This window comes from Equus asinus, chromosome 3 (assembly GCF_041296235.1).
Source record: "Equus asinus isolate D_3611 breed Donkey chromosome 3, EquAss-T2T_v2, whole genome shotgun sequence".
Taxonomy (NCBI): Eukaryota; Metazoa; Chordata; class Mammalia; order Perissodactyla; family Equidae; genus Equus; species Equus asinus.
Genome location: NC_091792.1, coordinates 63673933 through 63694204, shown reverse-complemented (window position 1 = coordinate 63694204; position 20272 = coordinate 63673933). Strand labels below are relative to the sequence as shown.

Sequence of the window (20272 nt, the reverse complement as noted above, 5' to 3'; positions counted from 1 at the left end):
CCCTCCTGTTGAGTATGTATGTTGCCCTCCATTTTTTGATATTATAGATAACTCTACAATAAATGCCTAAAGCCCGCTTATATTTTAAATTTTGAATTTGAGGTGCAAGTCCTGCATTAAATTTCTTTTCATTAAGTAAGGTACTTTCTCAACTGCTTTCATTTCCGTCTAAATAGTTACTCCTCTCCTATCGAATCCAATACAACAATTATTTTTTCTTTATAGTCTGAAAAACTTTTTTCAAAAGATGCCATGTTTCAAACTCCTCAACCTTTAAAAACAACTGAAAGTAACTACTGTTCCTTAAGGCAAATGGACAAATATAGAAACCAAGCATTCGTGTTAGGCTAACGCTCTAAGGATGAGCAGACGCAGCCCCGACAGACCCAAACACCAAGCTCTTCCTGCACTGGCTCCGGCTTCTCTTTGGAACAAACATCACCCCTGACTGTTAAGCACTAGTGACCTTCCCAGCCCCTTGGACGCCATGACCTTGGGTTGCCTTGTACTGAGAAGACGGAGGCCAAGAAATACAAATTCTTTCCAGCCTCCTTACCGCCACCCTGGGCTCTGTCTTTGTCCTCCCCACCTGCCTCGTCTGTGCTCCTGCCCCTTCTTCCTCCTCCTTCCTTTGTACCCTTGATTTTCCTGCTGAGCATTCTCCTTCCTTTTCCCCTTCCGCCGCTTGCTCTTTCCTTCCCTTCGTTGTCATGTTTCTTGAAAGATTGCAACTTTGACTCACTCACTGCTTTCTCGGAAGTCACCAGCAACTCCTAACCACTGAATCCTGGGATCGATTTGCTCCTTGCCCTCTCTTGGCAAACTTGCCTGGCTCTCTTCTCCACTCTGACTCTCCTTTTTCTGCCTCCTGTGGGGCTCCTGTTCCTCTCCCTACCCACTAAACATAAGTGATCTCCAAGATTCCCTGCTTCTTACCTCTATGTACTCTCTCCCTCTGAGATGCCATACCCATATCCCAGGCCTTTGGCTCCCCTCAGGTGACACAGAACTCCCAAAGGTACACTCCTCCCTTCCTCTCTCCTGGGCTCCAATCACTTTCCACACTTCCCACGAAATCTCGCCTTCCTTTCCTGGCCTTCCCTCTGCTCCTGGAACTAGCCCTGCCATCTTGTGCGAGCCTCTCCCTCCTCCCTCAGCTAATAAATCCCCCTCATCCTTCAAAACCAACATTAAGTTTCACCTCTTACAAGAACACTTTGCTGATTCTCCACCTGCCCTCAATAGAGCCAGCCTCTCCATCCTTTGTGCTCTGCAGATACTTGTATTTGCTAGTCCATCTCTCACCATTAGGTGCGCGCTTCCTTTTCTGATGGTTCTGGGGATCCCAGCGTGTAGCACAGTCTGTGGTACAGAGAAGTGCTCAATAGGCATGTCCTGTGGAAACGGTAAAATTGCAAGACCTTTCATCTCCGATAGGTATGTACATCCACAGCAGACACTGCAGAGATTTTTACGTTGGTGTCTTTGGAAACCAGTAAAGAATTTGGACCATGTTTCCATTTCTCCATAGCATCTTAAATCTCTGGGTTTAACACTGTGAGTTACTTCTTTGAAACAAGTTAGAAAATGGCCAGTTATAGCCTCACAGTGAAGGATGAACCCCTCACAGTGCCTGCTGACCCCCAGGGGACCTGGCTGCCTGGTTGTTTGGTTTCTAGTTTGTATTCACTTTTAATCTATTTTTAAAAGTTTTATGAAATGCCTAAAATGTAGGCAACCACATCTCATCTCCAAATATCACAATCCTTGGGTCTGTCCACTCTGTGAATGATGGGGGGACTCAGATATTTCAGCCAAGGCCACCTTCCCAATCCCTCCATGAAATTATGCAAGCCCGAGCTATTCCCAGAACCCTCTGGACCCTTGGCTTCATCAAGAATTTCTTTATTTCTCACTCCAGGTCGATTAGGTATGGTCCAAGTATGGCTGGCTTTTTGTTAGACTATAATTTTGGTCAGTAAATGACTCGCACACCCAAACCCACTGCAATGTCCTGGGCTTTCACCTAAATATGGATGGTACTTACCCCATCAGCTTAAGTAGAAGAAACTAGATTCACTGATTTGCTTAGAGACAAAGCAGAAGGTAACCCCCAAGAAAGATCTGTGGAAATTTATTTAAAACTTCTTAAAGCTCTATTAATAGCAAAAGAACAACTTCTGGTCACGCTTTCTATCTTCATTATGTGAAAACTCAGTGGTTGATTGGCAGTAGGAGTTCCTTACACGTTTTTCTTTTGCACTATTCATCTGCTGGCCTGTTCGTGTCAGCCCTTGGGTATTCTAGCAGCACCTCCTGAAGGAAACAGCTCCCAAATCTCTCTTGGTCAGAAGTGGTTTCATTCTTTAGTAGCAGAAACTTGACAATCTCAGTGACCTTCTTCTGCTCCTTCCTAAGGGCTCCTGTGCCTGTTTCCCTAATCTTTGATCCCAGACATCCAAATGGCCCTTTGCTCAGTTTCTCCACAAGCCCAGCTTTACAGATCAATTTGGCACCAATCTGAGACTTCCAGATGCTCAACCGAACTCTGGCTTAATATAGCAATGCCATCAGCGTGGGCTGTGAAAATGTGTTCAGCTCACTTAATAGACCATTAACCCATCTCTGTAAAGAGGCTGCTGGGTCCCTCAGACCAGAGGGTTACGCATTAAGCTCATATGTCCATCTGGTGCTACAAATGCTCTTGTGAATTTGGATTCCTCATATTTGCCCAAAATTTTCTCCTAAATCGAAAGTTGAGATGATTTTGTTACTACCTAATTCATCTAAACAGTATGTCAAGTCTCCATACAGGCTATGCATCTGGTTTGATCACAGAATTTCATTTTCTTGGATTGACACACAATCTAATTACCATCTGGGCTTAGAAACCCAGGGGCTCACAGATCTCATAGCCTCTAGGTTTAACAACTTCCACCTGTTCCTGTAAATTGAAGGAGCAGAACAACTCAACAAGCATTGGGGGCTCCAATTCTGCAAAGATTGGACCGATTGTGCAAAGGTCCATTTCAGCTCCAAAATTCTACACTTCTGCTGGATTTCCCAGAGCTACCCTGCTTTCCTGCTTTCTCTTTGACTCTGTAGAGTAGGGTTTCTCAGACTCACCACCGTGGACATTTTGGGCTGGATAACTCTTTGTTGTGTAGGGGGGCTATCATGTGCATTGCAGGATGTTTACCAGCACCTGTGGCCTCTGCAGTAGCATCCCCCATGCCCACCATGTGACAACCAAAAATGTCACCAGACTGCCAAATGTCCCCAAGGGGGCAAAATCGCACCCACTGCTATAGAATAATAACGCAATAGGATAATTATCTGAAATAACATACTACAGATTGGTTCTACGTGATTTTCTTCAAAGTGTTTTAGGAGAAGGCTAAGTACAGACCCCAGTGACCCTTTGGAAGAATCTCTGACCACTGTGTTCCATGATGGCTTCTTCCTCCTCAGAGCTTGTTCCAAAGCAGAATTTCTCAGCATTGTCCAGCTTCAGAATCACCTGAGGGTGCTTGCTACAAATGCAAATTCCTGGGCCCCACCCTTGGCTTCTGACTCGGAATCTCCAGGGGTGTGGGCTAAGACTTTGCATTCTAACAAGCTTCAGTAGTGATTCTTAAAGAACACTCCAGTCTGCAGCTATCGTTGTTCAAAAGTCCGCCCTCTTCATCTGTGGAAGTTGCCCACGATTCTTTCATATCCAATGACATTGTGAGTGTGAAAAAGTGGTTTCTCTATGTACCTCTGCCGAGTTGGCACTGATGATGTGTTAGTTCTGCCAGCATCTCTGAGGAAAATCCAAACGGAAAAGACTTGCTCAGAACAGCCACAGCTTGAGTATCAGTAGGTGCCAAAACCACCGCCTCTGGCTAGCAGGTGGGCTTGGCAGAGGGTGCTCCTTGGAAGCCTTACCAGTGAAGGTAAGTGGTACTCCCATCGGATACTGTCTCTTTCTCTTCTCTGGTCCAGCAGAAAATGAGCAACTTTCCCATCAGAACCTTACCTTTTGTCTCAGGATCCTTATTCTCTCGTTAATTTCCATTAATCCGTATTGCAAGCACACAGAGGACATTGAGTAGGAGATGTTCTGGGTTGGGACTCGAAACTTTTGAGCTCTTGTTCGGGTTATACTGTTTTCTAACAGTGTAGTTTTGGACACATTACTAAACCTCCTCCTAAGATGCAAACATGGACTACATCAGTGACTTCCAAACCTAGGCAAATTTCAGAATTACCTGAACTTTGTAAAAATGTTTTAAACTGTGGTTCTATTCCTCAGGGATTTAGCTGGGTTTTGAAATTCTGTGTTTTTTAAAGTTCTGCAGGTGATTTGGATTCACACCCAGGTGTAGGAGCCATTGAACCAGGTGTTGCCTAAGGGTCCTCCTAGCGCTAGCATTCTATGCAACGCTTTGCTGCTACACAAGAAGAGTTGGGGCTGGTTCCCAGTATGGCTAGTGGGTGACTTCAGCTGCAGATCCCATCCTTTCTCCTGTTGATTCCATTTCTCATCCTCAGTATGGTCTCCACTTCATATCCCAGGTATTAGGTGGCTGGAATGCATATAGACTCTCCCTACAGCACAACTTACAGCCAAGTAAAGAGGTCCTTAGCCTGGAGTCCATGGGTTTATAAATCTATGAGCCCTTGGCCAGCCCCATGGCCGAGTGATTAAGTTCACGTGCTCTGTTTCACAGGCCCAGGGTTTTGCCAGTTAGGATCCTGGACACGGACCTATCACCACTCATCAAGCCATGCTGAGGCGGCGTCCCACATAGTAGAACTAGAAGGACCTACAACTAGAATATACAACTATGTACTGGAGGGCTTAGAGGAGAAGAAGAAGAAAAGAAAAGCAGATCTATGAACACTCTAAAATTGTATGCACATTTGACATGAGTGTGCATTTATATGGTCAAAGGGTGGGTCCATAGCTTTCTTTAGATTCTCAAAAGAGTTCATGACCCACAAAAGGTTGGGAACCCTGGTCTAATGCGAAAGACAAGTAATTAGGTAAACAGAGAGTTGTACAGGGTGACAAGTATGACATCAGAAGCCTTTACCAAGTGCTGGGGCGGGGGATGGGGCGAGTTCCCATTGCAATAAGCTGAAACTCCTGTTCTTTCGGAGATTCTCTTTCTCGTCCTTTTTCTTTTTTAAAAGAATTTTCTCTTTTTCACACTTAGCTAAGCATAAGGTGACTTCTTAACTGATTCGACTCAGGTTGACAAATCTCTGTTAAAACCCCACTATTTACTAGATGCAGAAGATTCCTGTAAATGATCTTAGCATGAGTAAGATGAGGTCTCTAATTTGCCATAATCTGCCTTGTGAGGTATTATAATTATATTAACCACATAAATTTCCACAAGAGCAATACAAAGTTCTGTGGGAACACAGAGGCAGGAGAGAGCAATTCTGGCCAGGGAACTAGAAGAAGGTGTCATAGAGGAGTCACTCTGGAGCTTGGCTGGCCCCAAAGGATGGATGGAAGGAGGTCATTCCCAGCGGGAACATAGTGAGAAAAGGCATGGCAGGGCCAGGGGTAGGGGTGCAGTGAGGAGGAATCAGAAATAAGACTGAAAGATGGGCTAAGACCAGATGGCGGAGGTACTTGAATGCTCCACTCAGGGGTCTGGAGTTGTTTTTTGGACAAAGACAAAATATTGGACAGTTGTGGGCTAGTAATGATGTGACTAGATCTATTCTTCTGGAAGACTATTCTGCCAGCAGCTGGGGTCAGAGATGGGGCAATCAGTTAGGAAGCCACTGCACCCTAAGAGGTACTTAGGCAGAGGGAATGGAAAGGAGGGGCAGGCTTACATACTGGTTGGATGGCATAATGGGAGTCGGGAGGAGGGAGACGCTGAGGATATGCCCAGATATTCTAAACCCAAGTCAACTGGGGAATAAGGTGACATTCAGAGACAGACACAGAGAGACTGAGCAGAAAGGCAGACTTGGGGTGGGGAAAGTATATCAGATAAGAAGCAAATTCACCTGCTAGTAACAGAAACCTAAAGTAACAGTGGCTTAAATATGACAGATTGGATTTCTCATAAAAAAAGTCGGGAGGCAGGCAGTTCAGGGCTGGAATAGCAACTCCACTCCATCACCAATGTCCCAGATTCATTCTCTTTCTGCTTTACCTGTAAATGGCTGCCATCCTCATATGGCTTCTATCCTCTGAGTCACCTCTTGGTTTCAAGATTGCCAATTGAGCACCAGCCAAAATGTCCACATTCTAAGCAGGAGGCTGGAGGAAGTGGAACGATGTTCTTCCTAGCTAAGTCAGCCCCCTAGTTTCCCGGAAGTCCCACCTGGTCACTTCCATTTATATGTGTTTGGCCACCTCTGGCTACAAAGGAGGTTGGGAAACATACGTGTGGCCTTCAGGAAGAAAACAAGCATTCTGTTAGTAAGGAAGAGGGGAGATGAGTATGGAATGGGCAACTGGCAGCCTCTGCCCCAGAAGGGAAGGTGGACTTCATTCTTAACAAATTTCACTTAAAGTGCTGGTCAGACAATTTGATGGGGATTCCAGATGGAGATCAGAGTCTGAAGTTCAGGAGATATCAGATGCTGGACATATAGACCTGGGATACCCTGAAAAAGTGATGACCAAAATCACAGAAATGAACAAAGTCACCAAGGGGCAGATTGTAAGGAGAGAGGAGAAGAAGTTTAAAGTCAGAATCTTAGGAACACAGGAGGAAGGAGCACAAAGTCTGAGATGTGAGTGCAATATCAGAAAGAGAACTTTCAAGAGGGTGTTGTCTGCATTGCCAAATGCTGCAGGGTCAAGGAGAATGAGGGCTAAGCAGGACCATTAGGTCCCGTGACTGGGAAGTCACTGGTGGTCCTCAAGAAGGCAAAGTTAGTGGCATGGATGAGGGTGGGAAGCATACTTCAAGTTGAGGAGAAAGTGGAAGATGCTGCCGTAGAGGCGTAAGTGCACATCACATCTTGGAGAAGCCTGGCAGTGACAAAAGGGGGTCAGGGTCAAGGGTGGCAAAGCCTTGCAGGAGAAGTAGGATTGAAGGAGATCTTTCTAGAGTTTGGTGGAACAGCCTGTGAGGTCTGTGATTTAAGCTGCATGCACATCTCACTCCTTGGTTAGGGATCAGGTTAGAAACTTGCCAGTAGAGCATCTGTGCCACCCTGAACACCTGGCTGAGTGTTTTTGACCCCCAGATAGGGGCTATGGGGCACACACACCAGTCTTCTCATGTGCCACAGAGAGCAGTAACTCCTGGTGTCCTTAAGCCAGGCAAGAGTTCCAAGGTTTGAGAAAAGACCCTGCAGCTTCATGCTGCCCATGGCGGCAAGGTCAGGCTGAAGTAGGATTTTCATCTGGTTAAGGTCAGAAACACAGAGAGGAGCATTTGGGGTAAAGCCAAACCAGTAAATAGGAAGAAAAGTTGGAGTCAGAGGCTTCCAGGAGACCAAATCAGAGACAAGAATGTGAGACGGTGAGGCCCAGGTCACGACCAGTCAGAAGGGGATGGGGAAACATCGTGGTCAGGCTGGTGGTCTAGACGAGAAGTGGGAGACACCTGGAGAGGCAGAGCAGCGTCACAAGTTCCCAGGAGCCTGGCGAGTCTACTGGATTGCATCTCATGGTCCCTCTTCCTCATGTGGAACCAGATTGTCCAACCCGCCTAGACCCTTGACCCTCACTTTCTATAAATCATGCACAGATGATGATGAATAGTGTATGTAGGGTGAAGAACTAACACCACCAAGGTTGATCTTTACCTGGTGACCTTAAAATAACCATGCAGATTTAACTACACACTTTGACATGCCCAATTTCTTCAGTCAATCTGACCTCCCCCAAGCCTGATAAAAGAGCAAAATAAAATCCATCTTTATGGGTGACCCTCACAAGCTGTGTTTGGCTCCAAAAGCCCAAAAAAGGCTATAACTGGGTGCAATTTTGGTGCTCTCATTCTGCATTAACTTGCTGTGTCACCTAGGGTAAGTTAACCTCACCTCTCTGAGCCCCAGGTTTCTTCATTTGTGAAATGGTGGAGTTGGACCAGATAGTTTTCTGTTTCCTTCCAACTCTGAAATTCTATGAACCTAACAAACCACATGTAAAACTGCTGCATGGTACTTGAGATGCCTCAGAAGTGCTTGCGTTACAGACATAGATGATAGAGGGACTTTATCTTCTCATTGCCTTGGACTAATAGACATCACTGGTCTTTATCCTTCCTCCCACCTCTGTCTTTGCAGGTGTGCATCCTCGAGTGTGAAGGGAAGGTCTTGGCCAGCCCTCTCTGGACTCCATGCACCAAGGTCATGGGCAGGGGCTCCAGGCAACTCAGCTCTGCTGAGTCAGAGCATGTGGTGGCTGCTCTTTACCAGCCAAGAGCCTCCGAGATGCATCTGAAGAGAATGCCTCGCATCAGGAGCCTGTTCCAAGTGCAGAAAGGGACAGAGCCTGGCATGGATGAGGCTGGAGAGATGGAGCAGAAGCAGCTGCAGAAGAGGTTCGGGGGATTCACTGGGGCCCGGAAGTCTGCCCGGAAGTTGGCCAACCAGAAGCGGTTCAGTGAGTTCATGAGGCAGTACCTGGTCCTGAGTATGCAGTCCAGCCAGCGCCGGCGCACCCTGCACCAGAATGGTAATGCGTAGCCGGAAGGGGAGCCCCTCCCAGCTGCACCGTCCACTTCAACCCATGAGTGAGTTGAGCACGAATGAGCTGGGGGCAAGAAGAAAACTCTTATCCCCACTGTCTTAGCCTTCCTCCCAGGCCTGGAAGCACATTAGCCCCCAAACACATACACAGACCCCACACCACCTCAAGGTGTTCAGCTCCTGGGCGGCCTGGGAGGTAAACTCACCTCCCCGCCTTATGCCCACCCTTTCTCTAGGGAGCAAAGATTTTCCTAGGATTGCTCCTTGAGGCTGACCACTGCCATTTAGAGATTGGTTACCATGGGGATAATAGTAGTATGTTAAGATAACTAATTCCTTTATAGCTCTCCAGGAGCTTAGTTACTATGGGGACAGTTCAGTGGACCAATCCTTGTATCTGGTTGCCGTTAACAACCATTCAGCTCACCTTTCCTCAGAGACGTTCTCTCTACGAACCAAGAGCTGGACCTACCCGTAGCCATTTGCAAAGAGCCTGATTTCTGTGGCCGTGATATTACTATTTTACCTTCAAAGACAGCTTGGCTATCCCCCATTCCCTCCTATATTTTGAGGTGACTGGATTCCATGAAAACCATTAAACTTCCCCACTCCTCTCCAGTCAAGGAGTTCTCATTAGGACCTGGAGTTACACTTTCTGCTTTTCTTTCTTCCCCTCATCATTTGCCCATCCTACCGCCTTGCCAGAGATGAACTGATTCCTTGCAGTCGATGGCATCATCGCTGAGTAAGGCTTTGAGAATTTAGGCCAACTGACCTGGCAGCTTTTAGAATAGGGACTAAGGGATCATTATCCTTCCTCACTTTTTGCTTCTTTCCAGGTGCCATTTTTGTTTCGGTTTTGTTTGCTTGTTTGCCCTTATTCCTCTGTCCTTTCTGGTCTGTTCTTGCCCCCATGGGCATGCTTACTCATGCATCTGTATTACATTTCAGATACTAAACCTCAAAGACCCTAATTTATTGCCCAGTCATTACAAACTCGACTTTCCTCAGCCCATCAACCCATACATAACTTTGAGTGGCATAGGGAGCTAGTATAGTGGAATGTCCTAAAAATCTAAGAAAATCCCAACCATCGAGCATACGTGCCTTAACTCATATAAGGGAATATGATTATCTGCAGAGTCTCATGCCTCTGCCTTAAACAGTCTAGAAACTCACCCGAACAGAAAGAACGAATCAGTTGGTCAAAAACATTCCCAAAACATTCCCCAAGTGAGGCTTTCCCCTGACTCAGACGCATAAAAGAAAAAAGTCTGCATGTGCGCTTTTATTTTTGTTTCCCATACAAGAAAGGTAGCCAGATCGTTGATAATCTTCCTTTAAAGTATATTAATACATGTGTTAATCTTTGGCACCCACACTTCAGCACAGAGGCAGCCCACGTCACTCTTTGCAGGTAGGCCAGCTTGTTTGCAAAAGGCCCATTGCCAAATATGGACATATGTATTAAGTTGTAGGGAGAAGGCTGCTGTGTTTATTTTAGCAGAATGACTAATCTACAAAGGCGCTGAATTAACCTGCACTGGTTTTGAAGTCATGTTCTTGGAACCTTAACAAGCATTCTGTTTCTTCCTAAGCCGTATCTGTGCAGTACCCACGAGCAAATCTTTCAGAAATAACATGGATTTAATTCTTTCGAATCTTAAAGACATTTTTCTTTAAAGTGGCTCTTAAGGAACATTGAAGCTCATGTCTAAATCTGAACTGCAAACATTTTCTTTACCTAAAGACAGTTTAAAATCAGTCACATTAGGCACAATCAATTTACTTTTTTAAAAACTATTTGAACCCCTATTCAGGAAATTGGTTTTTCTAATTCTTCTATTAAGCTTCCAACTGAAAGGCACTGAAACAAAACTGGAAAGTTCTTGATGGAAACATTGGAAACATTAACCAGCTCATTCAGATATTATTGGTTGCTCTCCTTTCTCCTGCAACCATCTCTACTTCTTCTCTCCACATACTCATGGTTGCTGAGTTCTGATATGGATATATATTTACGAGTCCGTATCGGGCAGCTTAAACCCTACCTCTATTCACCTACACACACCCCAACCAGCCCTACACTGGCTTGAGATTTCCCCATCCTGGGGGCCTCCTGTTGCCAGAGCTGTTGTGGACTTCTGAGATAGCCAATACCAATGTATACTTACAAGGCTGGAGGGAATGGGGCTCCCTACCACGGGAATGGGATAAAGAACCCTATTTGGGAAGTGTAATGATGTCCTGGCCAGGACGAACATAGGGGTGCAGGACTAGTCCTAGACTGAACTGTGAAAAGGGCACACTGGTCTCGGTATTTGCTGTCCCTACACTGCTGTCCTCTCTTCTGCTGCCCTGAGCCCTGACCCTTCCAGACAGTGGGAAGTGAACAGGTTCATTCATGGTGAGGAATTAGTGAAACCAGGCTTACAGAGCACTCGCAGTATGAGGAGGCTATTTAGCCTCGAGAAATGAATTACTACACATGGGTTCCAAATGCCAGGGACAAGAAAACTGTTTCTGGGCAGGGGGCCTATGCCATGCATCCCAAGGCCCAGCCCACAGACCCCACCTTGACCCTTAGGCCTGCCAGTGGACTCAGGGCCAGGGAGAGCAGGTGTGTAGAGGGAGTGAGGGAACCCTTCTTGCTGCTTCAGGGGCTATCCATTCAGTTGGTAGCTTTTCCTTGCCTCCTTTCCATTGCTCGGTCACGAGGGCCAATAGGAGTGAAGGGTCAGGAAAACTATCAGGTTTGCCATTTTAATCATTTCTGTCTCCCCAGGTGTCCGGGTGATCCCCAAAACAGCATGTCTCCAGCCCCAGACCTGCCGGCCGGGTACCAGGATTCCCTCTTCCCCAAGGCACTGAGGCAGGCTTTGCCTCCAGGTCTCCACCCGCAGAGCGCAGAAGCTCCTGTCTGGTTGTCTTCCCCCCGCCCCCCGCCCATGGCATGTTTCATGACACCCCTGTTGCTACATCAGAGTGTATTTTTGTAATTCCCCCAGCTAACATTTAAACAGCCCCATCGTTCCTTCTCACCTGCCTCTTCCCCCTTCTAGGGGTGGGTTAAAGGAACAGGAAACCAAGCCTGGGGTTTTGACTTGTCACTGCCATAACTTGTTTGTAAAAGAGCTGTTCTTTTTGACTGATTGTTTTAAACAGATATTTCTCCATTAAACTTCTACTGAGCAAATGGTTAATAAATTGGTTGGCTGTTTTCAGTGAAGTGAGGAGCACAGACTCCAAACACACCATCAGAGCTGCCTCTCGGGAGGCACAGGCAAAAAGCACATGGATCTTCTTTATATAAAGTAAGACAGGGCAACACCCCACCTGCACTGTGTCCCCAGATCCAAGTAGGGGGGGGAGTTGATGTCCACAGCTGTGTGAATGGACGGGTGGCCTAGAGGGCACAGGGTCTGCAGAACCTCCCTGTGCACGTCACCATCACAGGCCAGTGAGTTGCTGGGCCCCACTCCTGGTTTCTGACTCAGTACAAATCTACATTTTTAACAAGTTCCAGGTGATGCTGATCCTGCTGGCTTGGGAACACCGGAATGGGTTCCAATTAACATGAAACATGTTAAGACGTGTAACTACCAGAGTTCAGCCAAGAAGCATTTGGCACACCCAAATGGCGTAATTGAGGAGAGTCAATCATCTACAAAATAGACAGGGATACAGGCAATCAGTAAGGGATGGTGAGGCCTCTGCGGAGGAGTGGGGGAGCTCTAGTAAGGGGGGTTACTGGAACCCCATGACAACTGCAGCTCCCTGTAGCTCTCAGTAGGGAAATAGCCACTCACACTGTGCAGGGCGGAAGGGCCAGTTGACACAATACCCCGACTTCTCTCTCCTCCGGCCCTTCAAACTCCAGCCAGGTGTCTCCTGTTGGTCAAATCCAACCAGAAGCGGGAAAATTTGGGTTTCCTCAGATGAAGCCTGGGAGGGCCCAGGGCTGCCAACGGAGAATGGCCAGCTCAAAGGCAATGACCTGATCTGAAGGGGGCTCGGGCAAACTGCAGTAGAGCAGTGGATTCATTTGGGACTTTCTTAGAGAGATGGGGTGAGGAAGGACAAAGGAAGTGGGAGAAAGAAGCCCTCTGTTCTACCCCAAGGTAAGGAACAAGGCCAAAGACAATCTCCCACACCTGCTTTACAGGCTGCTGAGCTTGACCGACTTCTGCTGTGATCAAGTTCCTGGGTCTTCTCAAAGTGGCATCACCTTCACCGTCGGGCACTGTTAGGGGTCCCTAGAACCCGTGCCCAGAGACGCACCATGGTCCTAGAAGCTGAAATTGCATAAAGCAGTCCCAGTGCTGCAAGGGTGGGATGTTGCTTTCTGCTTCCAACACCCTGCCCACCTAGGCCAGCTTTTAAATTAGCCATTTGGGCCAGCACAGTACACAGAATCAATGAATTCAGGAGTGGCCTGAGCTGCTCCCTAGGGTCAGAATGCATTCCATAAGTAAAGTGTGACGTATTTTCTCCTAAGCCACTTGCCCGCTCCCCAGCAAACTCAGGAATATGGCCAAGAACATGCTCCCGATTGTCAGTACAAGCAGTATAGAAAATAGTTACTGCCTGGACTACAATCCTAGTGCCATTATTTCCCAGTTTATGACCTTGGGCAAGTTACTTAACCTCTGTGCCTCCCTCTCTCCTCTGTCAATGGGTGTAATAGCACTCCTTCATATGGTCATTTAGGTCATCCGTGTAAGCGCTTGGCCTGGTCCCTGGTGATGTCACCTAGTGTTTCCCAATGTCACATGCTATCATTTGTTTAACACTAAGGACAATGATAATCTTATCCTTTGCAAGGGGAGGGGCAGAGGGACAGGCACACATTAAATCAGACAATGTACCATTTTATTCCTTATAAAATATATTTCATATTGTTGCTGTAAAAACATTACATTTCACATTTTTAAAAAAATTTTTTTAACAGTAAAAATAATACTTGGAAGACAGCTGGGGAAAAGGCGCCAATTATTAAGACAAATTCACAGATGGGATTTATCTCCCTCTTCTCTAGTTTTTTTTTGTTTTTCTTTTTCCTTACCCCTAGTAAAGTCAGAACCCGAGAGGACCAGAAAGTAACAGGACAGATTTCTTCAAGAGCTTCCACATCCAAATCAATAATGTCCTCCAAGGAGTCAAGCTATAGGCTTACTATCACTATGCGGATGCTGCTCAAAACGCTCTCTGAAATTACAAAGTTGCTTTCACAGCCAGCATAAAAGTCACATAACTAAATCCAAGTTATTTCACTCGCTAGTCAGGCCTCGTGCACCAGACCACAGACACTACTTGCTGGACTCTCTCTGCCCTGAATGAGCATGGGTGCAGACTCAGCATCATTAAGGCTGCTCAACGCAGGCACCACATGACTCCGAGGTAATGCCAAGAAATCTCTTGAATAAGGGTAACATCACTGGAATAGTTTCCCAAAATAACTGCTTGGAAAATCAGTCCTGTTAGTTTCAAACGCACACCTGTGGCATCTTACCTTCTAGCAAATGTTGCTGCCCAGGTGGGCTGGGAAGTCGGGAGAGATACAGAGATGAAGAAAATAGGCATGATCATTGGATCAGTTCACAAACCACCCCGCCCTCCGAGAAGAAACAAATGGGGCCACCCCAAGGACAGACCACACGTCAAGAACCAACACAACAGCCACAAGATGGAGGAGCGGGAGGAGCGAGGCCAGAGGAGGCCACCACCACCACCAAAAAGGAGAGAGGCGCAAATGCAGACAGGGAAAGCTGCACCAAAACAAAACAAAAAAATAATAAAACCACCTCGGCTTTTAAATTGTTTTCATCTATTTCTTCTTTCTCTCTTCCTTTTCTGCCCTGTGTACCAATAACATGAAAAGCCTACCTCACTTAGAGAAAATCTCTTTATATATCCAGTTATATCTACATGATCCAAACCGAGGGGAAAAATTAACACAGCTTTTCTAAAGACGAGAACCAGCAGGAGCCCTGACTGAGAAGGGAAGGGGAGACACCACTGGGCAGACTCCCCTCGTCCCCACGCTCCTGCCCCTCACCGATAAGACCTCAAGGGGGACACTGTGGGAAGTCAGTACGGTCAAGACAGGCAACAACCTGCTGTCCTCTTTCAATTCTCAGGGAGGCTGAAGAGACAGGAGGAAGAACCCTGGGCCACCTCTTGCTGGCCTGGCTTCCAGCGTTACCAAGGGACAGATTCCACATAATTTTTACTAAGTTATAAAAATATACCCCATCACCACCAAAGACACCCATCATAAGAGCGTCTTACCCTCTGTCACCAAACCTAGGTCACTATCACCCTTCACAACATCAGGCCCCGAGCAGGTCTGCAGGTTTTCTAACACTCAACAAGTCCCGGGCTGAAAAGCACCTGTGCATTCCCCATGTGAAGTGGTCAAAGGAGCTTCAACAGCCAGGTATTTCCACCTGGGACCAAGAGGACGACCTTGATTAGAGCCAAGGGTGGACGCTGCTGCCCAGTCCCCCCAAAGAGGTGGCTTGGTGGGATTCCCTGAGCCCCTGACATCTGGGACATAGGTCCAGGACTGGTACCCAAGACAGCTGGGAGGGTGGTCACCTTCAAGCAGGCCCTGAGGATCCCCAAACAACTCACGCTTAGGAGAAAGGTGAGGTTCCCACACAAAACCGTGTCCTCCCTTCGGGGCTCAGCGCGCCCAGGCTTTATTAATCACTGGTTAACATGGCACTGAACGCCGGCTCCATCTCCCTCCTGCTCATCAAGCACAGCTCTGCCTATTTACCTCCCAAGCAAGCGCAGTTCAGGCTCCTCTCAATTCCCAAGGTCTCCAGAAACACCAGGGGCTGAAGCACCAGGAGCTACTAATCCAACCCCAGCTCCTCATCACAGGAGCTCCCCAGGACTCTTTAACCTTCCCCATCCCACCCTCAGGCAAGAAATGGTGCTCAACACGTCTCTGGGAAGGTTACACTGAATCAAACTGACCCTCCTCATCACTCGGACTGGACCAACACTGGTTAAAAAAAAAAAGAAGAACCTTCTTACATTGACCCAAGAGTCCGGTCCTACTTGTCACCTTAGGAAGAAGATCAGATTGCCCCCAAAGAAGCAGGTGAGCCAATGGAACAATCAGCCACCTGTCAATTCCCTCTCCTTCCTAGGGCCACGCTGCCGTTTACCTTTCCATCTTTCTCTTCTCTCTCCCTCTCCCATGCCAGCCCCACCTGCAGCCTTGGGAGGGAAATGGGAAAATCCCTGGTGAAACCAGAGACAAAGAGGAACCTACCACAAGGTCTCTCATCGAAAAAAGGGAACTTTAATCAGATAAAGGCTTCTGAATATACTATAAAAGAAAATAAAGTGTTTTAGAGGTGTCATTCCATAACTGGAGAGAGGGAACGTCAGAGGGAGTCGACTCACTCAGCTAACAGCGGAGAGCTTTCACAGATACTAAACACTCTACTTTTTCCTCAAGGAAAGAGGAAAGGATGATCAAGGTAGTGTTTAACTGCCGCATTTCAAGAAGGGAATTTGGACTAGCCTTTTGGCTCAGCTATTTGGGGACAGTCTTTAAAAACCTATTAGTCTGGGCTTTGAGAAGAAGCCATACAATATTTGTTGGGATGCAACCCAACGTCTGAGGAAACCCAGATTCAAACAGTCGTCACCAAGAAAGAGCTCTCCTTTTACTTCCATGGAAGCTGCTTGGTGAGGACAAGCTCTCCCTTCTCCCCGATTCAGGCGGAGAAGAGGGGCCAGCGGCACCTTAAAAAGCGCCCAGATACCCCCACTCTGCCCACCCCATCCGCAGCAGGTCCTGCTCTGAGTCATCAGCCAGAAACTCTTTTTTAAAATAAAGTAAATTCATCTTGCTCACAGTCTTTTCTGGAAGAGTTGAGAAAGCAAAGAATTCACCAACTCAGCAGGAAACAGAACGAGCTGTTCCTTCTTTTGATACGTACAAACTAATCCCCTACAGAGACGGGATGTGGGAAAGCGAGAGTAATTAATTCTTTGGTCTCTGGTTCGCTGCAGAATAACCTTGGTCAGTTTTGGCTCTCTCCTATTTTAGGGGAAAAAAGTATTTTCCTTTCTTTTTTTAAAAAATGAAATGTTCCCACAAGGGAGGGAAAAATGCTTTAAGTATTAAACCTTAGCCCATAGAGCCCAAACTCCCAACGCCCGCTCTTTATCTTTTAGGTTTCTGCTGAGGGCTTGTGGCGCGTCTGCCTTTTGTCATCTGGCTGCAGTCAGGGCCAGGAGCAAAGAGGCCGAGCCGGCTGGACAGGTTCAGTCCAGGAAGCGCTGGCAGGCCTTCTTCCAGCGGCAGGCTGTGCACCACTGGTCCCGGTGCTCAATGCCATACACTTTGCGGCACTTCTTAGCCTCCCCGCGGGCTTTCCTGCCAAAAGAGAATAATGAGGGTGCAGTCACGCGCTGGTGCTTAGAGCTGGAGAGCAGCCAGGCCGAAGCTGTGTGAACAAGCCGACGCTGCAAGGGCCAGAGGACTGGAAGCCTCCCCCAGCGTCCAGGGTGTCCTCCAGCTGGGCTCCCCTGGGGGACCTGCCCTGGAGACCAGGGTCAGGGGGCGCTTGCAGTATAGATGGCGGGGACAGAAGCCAGAAAGGAGGCCATGGAAGTGGCCAGTCTCACCTGGCGCTGCTCTGGGCCCGGGGCGGAGACGTGACAATCAGGTGAGATTTCATTGCAGGTGGTGGCTGCTGGGGCTCGCTGAAGCTTAGCGACCGGCTCCGGACCTGGGCATGGGAGAGGGGCCGCAAGCACTGCCGTGAGCACGGGAGCAGCAGTGAAAGGTGAGAGAACCAGCCCACGGGACAGTCGGCCCCACCTGCCGAGGCCCTCCTTGTGCCAGGACTCCAGGACACCCTCTCTGGAAGGATATTCCAGCGAGAGGCGCACAGGGGCCGGGTCGGGAAGGGAGGGTGGAGAATGAAGCGCAGGCCTGTAAGCCAGGCTGGCGACAGTGTAGGGGCTGTGGGCAGGGGAGCCACTGGACCTGGCCACCTCGTGGGCTGCTCCCTGCGAACTGAGATGGAGTCACTATACGTGGAACAAAAAGAGGGATCGCAGCGCCCCAATGGCACCCTCGGGCACTTAGGTTTTACAAAGTGTGACAGCTTCCTGTGGGAGATATTTAAGACTAGAACCCACAATGTGTGGTTCAAAATTACTTCAATTTTCTTTAGCTCAGAGGCAAGCATCCTAAGGCGCTGGTCCACAGTGGCCTTGAGATTTCCGATCACCCGCTACAGCCCCCACAACCTCCTATCTTCTTTCTTGCTCACCCTCTTCCTCTCCAGATTTCCCACATTCTCTCCCTGCTCCTCTCCCAGCATTAAAACCTTAACAAGCACCCACAGACACTCAGGGCTAAGTAGAACACTGACTCTGGCCTAGCCTCATGATTTTCTTGGCAATAAATTTGCTTGATCTAGGTACTCCGCGAGTACCCTCCTTCTTCCTTCTAAGAGGAGCTGTGACCTTGCTGGGCAAGGGGGAGAGTGCATGGAGACCTTCAAGACCTTTGGGCGCTGGAGGCAAGTGCAGGGAGATGGAAGAACCCTCGGCTTGTTCCAGGGCCCCCAGACGTGCTGAGGCTTGGACATGGGCACACTCACCGGAGAGAGGGAGGAAGCCGTGGAGGGGGCGGCAGCCCAGCTAATACTGGTGTAGATGTGTGGCGACACGGGGATCTGAAAGGACGGCAGGGCCTGCAGGAGACGACAGAGTGTCGGCCTTGGTTCCAGCTCAGGGAGCTCTCGAGTCCACCCATTTTCCCTGTAACTTCACGGTCCCCAGCAGAAGGTGTTTCTCTGACCCGAAAATGCTGGGATAGACCAGAATGCTCTTCCCAATAGAACTAGCAGATATTCAGCTCTATGAAGGAGTGTCCTCGTCTCAGGCTCCAATCTATTTTTTGAAACCCTTCTCTCAGAGCTGCTTTATGGAGCAGCCTCATGACCTAACCTCCATGGCAGATTAACTTCTTGGCTGGATCACCTACCAAGAATACGCTATAGGCAGTTCCCCAAAGGAGTCCAGAAGCCTTCCGAGCTGCACTAAGGGTATGGTCTCCCCAGGCAAGCACTGGAAGTAGCAACACTCTCCTGGGTGTCTGGGTTTAGGTCTGTTTGTAAAAACACAGCCACACTCTCCAGGCCCCATCTCATAGTGTCAGCCAGCTGCCTGAAAGGCCACCTGAAGTTGGCCAAACATGAAATAGCAAAGCAGCCACTCATTCCAATGAGAAGGAGAGCTGGCTCATTTTCTAACGGCTTTCTGATGGAAAGCACTTCTTTTTAATTACTAACTTGCAAATCAGCCTAGAGTCTGATAAAACCAACTTGTAGGCACAAAAGGATTTTAAGAAAAACTGGCACACAGCAAGCTGTGCATTTACCTACTGTGTGCAGTGAAGACCATCCTAAATGCCACCCACTCCGGGACAACTTTCCCAATCACGTGGGCATGGCTTGGTCCTTCCTGTACCCACAATTTCTTGTGCCTCTAATAAGGCACTTTAACTATTTGTTACAATTAATCATAGTTACATATTCATTTCTCTCTCCAGCTAAAGCATGCACTTCACAAGGTCAGGGACTATGTCTTATTCTATCTGAAAATCATAGCCCAAAGCTTAACACTCATTCCAACAATGGGTGTTGGACTGCTTGCTAATGTAATACAATTCTAGGAACTAGGGATTTGCTCTGGGAAGCCCAAATACACTACTCCATCCCCTTTTGTAACCAGAGAAGTAGCAATTCCCCAGTCCAAAACCCAACAACCTGTAAAACTCAGGGAGTCAGCCAGATTTCTAGTAACCACTCATGAAAGCGACTGACGTAGAACCCTGGAATTCCCACATTTACTGAATGTGAAGTCATTTTTCTTTTCTTCCTTCTAGAAGCTAGAGATGAGCAATTTAGCTAAAGGGCTCGGCCTTCAATCCTGGCGGTCAGCAGCCTGTGATTAGGTTGGCTGGTGAAAGGTCAGACACTGACTGTCCTTGTGACCACAAGGCCGAGCCCCCAACGTGCCCCCGCCCCATACCTGGTATGCATGGTCAGCCTGAATGTGCCAGAAGGAGCCAGGAGCTGACTTGCTGAGAGCACCAGAGGGCAGGTAAGACTCCAGGCCAGGGTGTTCCGGGCCTGAGGACTGGGCTTTGGGAGGAGGCGGCGGGAGGACAGCAAGGGGCGGGCTGGTCACCCCGGGGGTGGGAGCTGGGTCAGCTGTCGGGGCGCCAGCAGCAGCAGCAGCAGCTTCCTCCTTCATCTGCACCTCTGTGTAGTAGAAATCCTCCTCCCGCTTGAACTGGTCGGAGTCCACAGTGTCCCTGTGTGGGAGGGAGATGTGATGATGATCAGGGACAAGTTCAAACACAGGGGAAACCAAGGGACAGGAGGGAGTACTTGCTCGGGGCCACCCTGCCAGCCAGGGAAGGAGCCCAGGAGAAGGCCCAGGAGACCAGCTCCGGATGCAGCACTGCAGGAGTTACATGCTCACAGCAATGGGAGCTGTGCCTACTGGCACTGAGGGCTTCTCACACAGAACATGTGCGAGTGTCTCCTCCCGAGGGGTC

General features: G+C 48.2%; 2 protein-coding genes across 11 annotated transcripts in view; one reads left to right on the top strand and one right to left on the bottom strand.

Annotated features, from left to right (window-relative positions):
- PNOC (prepronociceptin) overlaps window positions 1-11865 on the top strand; it is a 28920-nt gene extending 17055 nt beyond the window's left edge. For 2 of the 5 annotated variants that reach the window (XM_070506562.1, XM_070506563.1), the window contains 2 exons: window positions 8260-8708; window positions 11450-11865. In XM_070506562.1, coding sequence (XP_070362663.1) covers window positions 8260-8661 — 402 coding nt within the window. In that variant the 3' untranslated portion in view covers window positions 8662-8708; window positions 11450-11865. The remainder of the gene's footprint in view (window positions 1-8259; window positions 8709-11449) is intronic. The other 3 variants (XM_014843422.3, XM_014843423.3, XM_070506561.1) reach the window with 3 other exon arrangements.
- A 1654-nt stretch (window positions 11866-13519) lies between these two features.
- The window catches only part of ZNF395 (zinc finger protein 395), a 42014-nt gene continuing 35261 nt past the window's right edge, over window positions 13520-20272 (bottom strand). For all 6 annotated transcript variants that reach the window (XM_044766882.2, XM_070505144.1, XM_044766881.2 and 3 more), the window contains exons 7-10: window positions 19741-20026; window positions 18306-18398; window positions 17320-17423; window positions 13520-17068 (exon numbers count right to left, since the gene is read on the bottom strand). In XM_044766882.2, coding sequence (XP_044622817.1) covers window positions 16957-17068; window positions 17320-17423; window positions 18306-18398; window positions 19741-20026 — 595 coding nt within the window. In that variant the 3' untranslated portion in view covers window positions 13520-16956. The remainder of the gene's footprint in view (window positions 17069-17319; window positions 17424-18305; window positions 18399-19740; window positions 20027-20272) is intronic.